Source organism: Austrofundulus limnaeus, unplaced genomic scaffold, assembly GCF_001266775.1.
Source record: "Austrofundulus limnaeus strain Quisiro unplaced genomic scaffold, Austrofundulus_limnaeus-1.0 Scaffold300, whole genome shotgun sequence".
NCBI lineage: Eukaryota > Metazoa > Chordata > Actinopteri > Cyprinodontiformes > Rivulidae > Austrofundulus > Austrofundulus limnaeus.
The window spans coordinates 299,235-304,312 of record NW_013952702.1 but is presented as its reverse complement, the minus strand read 5'-3'; the positions used below and the strand labels follow the sequence as shown (position 1 = coordinate 304,312).

Here is a 5,078-nt window from a genome sequence, read left to right as displayed (position 1 = left end):
GTTTAAACTGAACCATGATGAAACTGAAAATCATTTAACCTCAGACAAGAAAACAGATCAGTCTAAAAATGATCAAAGTCCAGTCGTAAACTGATTTTATATTTTTGTCACATAGCTGAAAACCTTTTCGGTCTCGGGCCGGAAAAACCCGACATTACGTGTGGCATAAAGTAAATAAAAAAATAAATAAAAAAGTCTGAAGACAGGGAGCAAAATCAGATGCAAATGGAGTCTCACTGTGTGGTAAGAATAATTATTTTTTCTGTTTGTAGCCTTCTGACTGATGCTGTGTGTGAAGTTGTGGCTGTAGTGCAGCAGCTGTGCTTTGGGTAGATTCTCACACCAGGTGAGCGCACTCTCACCAGCTGGAAAAGGTGTTCATATGTGTCAACCCCTTTGGACATTTACCGTCTAATGAGCCTCAAACATATATATATTTTTACTAAAAATCCGAAGGCTACCACTCATACCTGTGTGTGGGGGTGGGGTGGGGGTCTGTCCGTGGAGATGACAGCGCCTGCTGTAACGCAGGAGGAAAGGAGAGAGGAAAAAGTGGATAACGTGATTTTTTTTTACATCCGTTCAACGCTGTGTTCAACTAAATAGACAACTAACCAGCTTCAACATCACATTCAGGAGATGTCTGTAAATTTCAGGAAAATCTCAGGCTTTGGTTATCCTGTGTGAATGCACCACATAAAACAATGAYACTCCTTATTTAGACAGTTTTCTCACTCATTCTCCATTTAATGTATAATTTTCCTGCATCTAAAACTCATTTCTGATCCCACAGAGAGACAGTCTGAGGAGAAYCTCACACCTGGACACATTTATATCTRTTTTACAKRTTTAAATGGAGGCGTGTCAGGGGAGGAGTCTCAGCTCCACCTTCATTAGGATGTATAAAGGAAAGGTGAGCAGGAACCTGTGTACACACAGTTTGATACATCTGAATATTTTGGTGCGGTGCACTTTTATAAATTTGTCCGTACGTTAACTTTTAGAGTGAAAGCTGCGCACTCCTTTATGCATGAGGCTCCTGGTCCTGGAGGACCTGCAGCTTTTAGATGTTTCTCTGATTTAACCTCATTAAAACTCTGGGATAAAGTGATAAAACTTTTAATATAATCTGTTTTAATTGATCTGATTCAAAACAAAGTTTGTTTTTGTGCGTGTGCGGTCTCTGGGTCCAAACTTCTGTGGGAAACTGGGAAAAAAAAGTCTGTCCCAAACCAAACAAATAAGCCGACCAGGTCTAATCCTTCAGGATTTTAYCATCCAGGGAGAATTTTCTCTCATCTTTCTGGTATTTTTCCACGTCCATAATCATTAACTTCAGAGTCCTGAAGCTGAGAGACTCAGTTTGWGTCGCGTTGTGACGCTCAGTGAAGAGAAGAGAGACGCACCGTTCTGAAACAGGAAGTCTTATTAGATTTTTACTGGAATAACAGGATTACAGCTGGAGATTAAAGAACGAGCTTCAACTGCAGAGAAGTTCACGGTTAAAGGCTCGGGTTTAAAGAGGACCAGGAACACCCAGAACTGGACACAGGAACACTCAGAACTGGACACAGGAACACTCAGAACTGGACCAGGAACACTCAGAACTGGACACAGGAACACTCAGAACTGGACCAGGAACACCCAGAACTGGACCAGGAACACCCAGAACTGGACCAGGAACACTCAGAACTGGACCAGGAACACTCAGAACTGGACCAGGAACACTCAGAACTGGACCAGGAACACCCAGAACTGGACCAGGAACACTCAGAACTGGACCAGGAACACTCAGAACTGGACCAGGAACACTCAGAACTGGACCAGGAACACTCAGAACTGGACCAGGAACACTCAGAACTGGACCAGGAACACTCAGAACTGGACCAGGAACACTCAGAACTGGACACAGGATGAGCTGCGGCCGTCTCCTGGGACTCGTGTTCTGATTCTGGACTTCCCGCCGGGTCTCAGAGCTCAGAATATTTGGCTGCATTCAGATCCCGTGTTTCTAACTGGTTGTAAACACAAAGAGCAGACTCACCCTGCAGGTCCAGAACCAGAGGTTTTGGTGCTCCCTCACAGATCAGAGCCATCTGGGTCACCTGGACGTTTGGAGCTTTTGGATCTGAGACAAAAAGAAAAAGATGAGAGAAACTCCTTTAACCAGACCAAAGGTTCTGGTTCTGCAAAYGTGAACCCAAAACTTCAACATAAATGTTCTGAAGCAAGTTCTGTTTAAAGCGGGTCGGTACCGACTCATTGCCAGATTATTTTATTTGTTTTCTTCTCAAATATCTGAATAAACTGTTGTTTTATTACAATTATTAAATATTCAGTGTGCTTGTAGAGGTCTGCTAAAAGTTATTTATTATTGCTGGGTCAGAACCTCTGCAGGAGGTTGGTTCTGGACCAGCAGCTGTTCAGGGAGCAGAAACTGGGTCAGAGCTGCTGCAGCTGAGACTTAAATACATTTCAGTTTATTCTGTTACAAACTACAAACAGATTATTGGAGGTTCTGGATCCTCACGGGCTCAGAACTGGCAGCTGGGTTCGGCCTAAAATAAAACTCGACCCAACACCAAGGGTTTACACAACAGGAAAGTTCTGGAGACGCTCACCGGCCTCAGCGACCCCGGGGCCGAGCAGGGCCTCTTTGTATTTGCGTAAGCTCTCGTCGTCCTTGTCCAGCTCGTGGATCTCCTTCACCGTCTTCTGGGCCGGAGGTCTGTAGTTGACGGGTTCTGGCTCCTCGTTTTCTGCGGCGATGGCTGCGAGCTGCTCCGGAGTCACCTCATCCTCGGCCATGTCTGCAGGAGACCAAGCAGGGAGGGCAGAGGTCATAAACCAGGAACAGAACCAGGGGTCCTCCCTCACCTGACCCCAACCTGCAGACTGAACCCAGGGTTAAATCTGCTCATCCAACCTGCAGACTGAACCCAGGGTTAAATCTCTTCATCCAACCTGCAGACTGAACCCAGGGTTAAATCTGTTCATCCAACCTGCAGACTGAACCCAGGGTTAAATCTGTTCATGCAGCAGAGACACGTTTGAATCAGAAAGAGGAGATTAATTCAAACTTAACAGATTTTCTGATCCGTTTGACCTCAAACTGCTTAAAATGTCTTCACGGCTTCAGAGGACGAATCACTTAAAATAAAAATACTTCTGTTGTTTTATTGAAGTCTGAACTTAAAATCCCTCGACTGTTTTGCATAATGTAAAGAGAAAACTGAGATTTAAGCTAAAACAACAACGGTTCTGTAACCATCAGCTTCTTTAACTTTGACTGCCTCTGAATGCAGAAGTTAATGATTTCAGGGTTGTTTTTTCTCCTGATACTTTAAATACCTAAAATTAATCTAATTCCATCCTGTCCTCTGCATCCACCAAAACGTTAAAAATTTTAAAAAACTCCATCCAATTTATGAGTTCACCTAAATGATCATTAAACTGCTGCTTCACATAGACACAGCACGGATAGAAGCGCGGCGCTTCACTGTCCAGCTCATGAAGGAAACAATGGAATCAGCTCCCAACAGGAAACAGCTGCTTCAGACAGGAAGTGTTGAGGATGTTGGGCTGTAGGTGTACCAGTCCTGTTTTTAACATATTTACTGGAACATGTTTACTGTTTGTGTTTTATTGTGTTCAATTACAGCAACCTGCTGCTGACCCAAACATCTTACAGCATAAACAATAATTATAAATAATAATTTATTTGAGGTGTTAAATGATGGAACAGACTTTTAACAATAAAAGTTCAAGATTTAAACAAAAAATTATTAATAAAATCCTCATATGATTCATCATAATTAAACTTTGAAATAGATTATTATAGTAATGTTTGTATACAGTATATACAGATTTATTTATACAGATATATGAACATTAAGTGGAAACATCTGGAAACATTTTCTTTGTTTACAGCTTAAGATTTAAATATTTGCACCCCCCTTTTTAATAAAACTTTAAATTCCAGAATAAATTAATATGTACACCTTCCAACACTTTATATTAAACTGGATGCAGAATATAAATAAATATAGCTGAGCTCCAGACATCAGCTCAGATGATGAAGCTGTAAAATTACCATGATAGCAACAAGCTAACACTATCTTTCTATTAAACAAACGTAAACACAGCTTTAAATGCCAGGCCCTGCAGCAACAACACAATTCATTTTTAAATTAAACGTTGAGAATTAACATTTATTTTGTCCTTTTAGGTGCGGGTGAACTTTCCAAGGCGTGGCCCTCTTCCACAGGGTGGGACTGGAGGGGAAAGGACAGCGGATGTGGTCTCTGAACAAYGCTAACCGGGGCTAGCGGCTAACATTAGCCTGACAAGTTATCATCAGCTGACAGAGCCCGAGCGGCATCAAAGCGGACTCGGTCACCTGCGCGAAGCCGGTTCAAAGTGTAAACAGTGACACCGGGAATACGTCACCACCGACAGAACTCACCTTGTGTTAAAAAAAGCAGCGGTGATTTCAGGAGCCTCTGCAGAAAGTCCGGTCGGAGCCAGTATGGCGAACAACAGAGCGGCGCCGCCCCGTGCGCAGATGCGTTTCAGCGCATAACACTGTCCGCGCGACACAAAACTACTGGAACGCGCACGTCGCACGTAAGTCACGTAGCGCCTGTTTTCCCTTTGTTTTGGCCATCACCACACAATGTTTAGGAAAACAAATTTTACACTAAATAAAATCAAACGATGGCCGTTTCCTTTAAAAGTCGCGGAAATTGTCGAATTTAGTTATAAAAGATAACATTTCTAGATAATAATGTATAATTTCTAGTTAATAATGTAATCATTGTAACAAAATATTATATAAATGTCAACTTGCAAATTGCCCCCCCTCATTCTGTGCTCTAACCCAGTGTTTCCCAAAGTTGGGGTCAGGACCCAAGGTGGGGTCCTGAAATATCAAGGTGGGGTCCTGAAAAGATTTTCTGAATTAATGACATTTTTGCTTTAGTTGCTACAAAGGAGTGAGGTTAGTATACTTAAAATGGATAAATGTAGTATAATAAATATTGTTACTATGTCCATGTTTAGTTGACCTGATACAAATG

General features: G+C 42.2%; 1 protein-coding gene and 1 long non-coding RNA gene across 2 annotated transcripts in view; one reads left to right on the top strand and one right to left on the bottom strand.

The window, feature by feature from the left end:
* LOC106526929 (rho GDP-dissociation inhibitor 1) overlaps positions 1–4,699 on the bottom strand; it is a 7,464-nt gene extending 2,765 nt beyond the window's left edge. Inside the window, exons 1-3 of the mRNA XM_014021658.1 lie at positions 4,466–4,699; positions 2,622–2,810; positions 2,045–2,128 (exon numbers count right to left, since the gene is read on the bottom strand). Of these exons, the coding sequence (XP_013877112.1) occupies positions 2,045–2,128; positions 2,622–2,808 (271 nt within the window). The 5' untranslated portion in view covers positions 2,809–2,810; positions 4,466–4,699. The remainder of the gene's footprint in view (positions 1–2,044; positions 2,129–2,621; positions 2,811–4,465) is intronic.
* Positions 244–4,455, top strand: LOC106526930 (uncharacterized). Its single transcript, XR_001311324.1, has 3 exons — positions 244–346; positions 794–913; positions 4,229–4,455. It is a non-coding gene; the product is annotated as an uncharacterized LOC106526930 (long non-coding RNA).
* Positions 4,700–5,078: the final 379 nt, after the last annotated feature.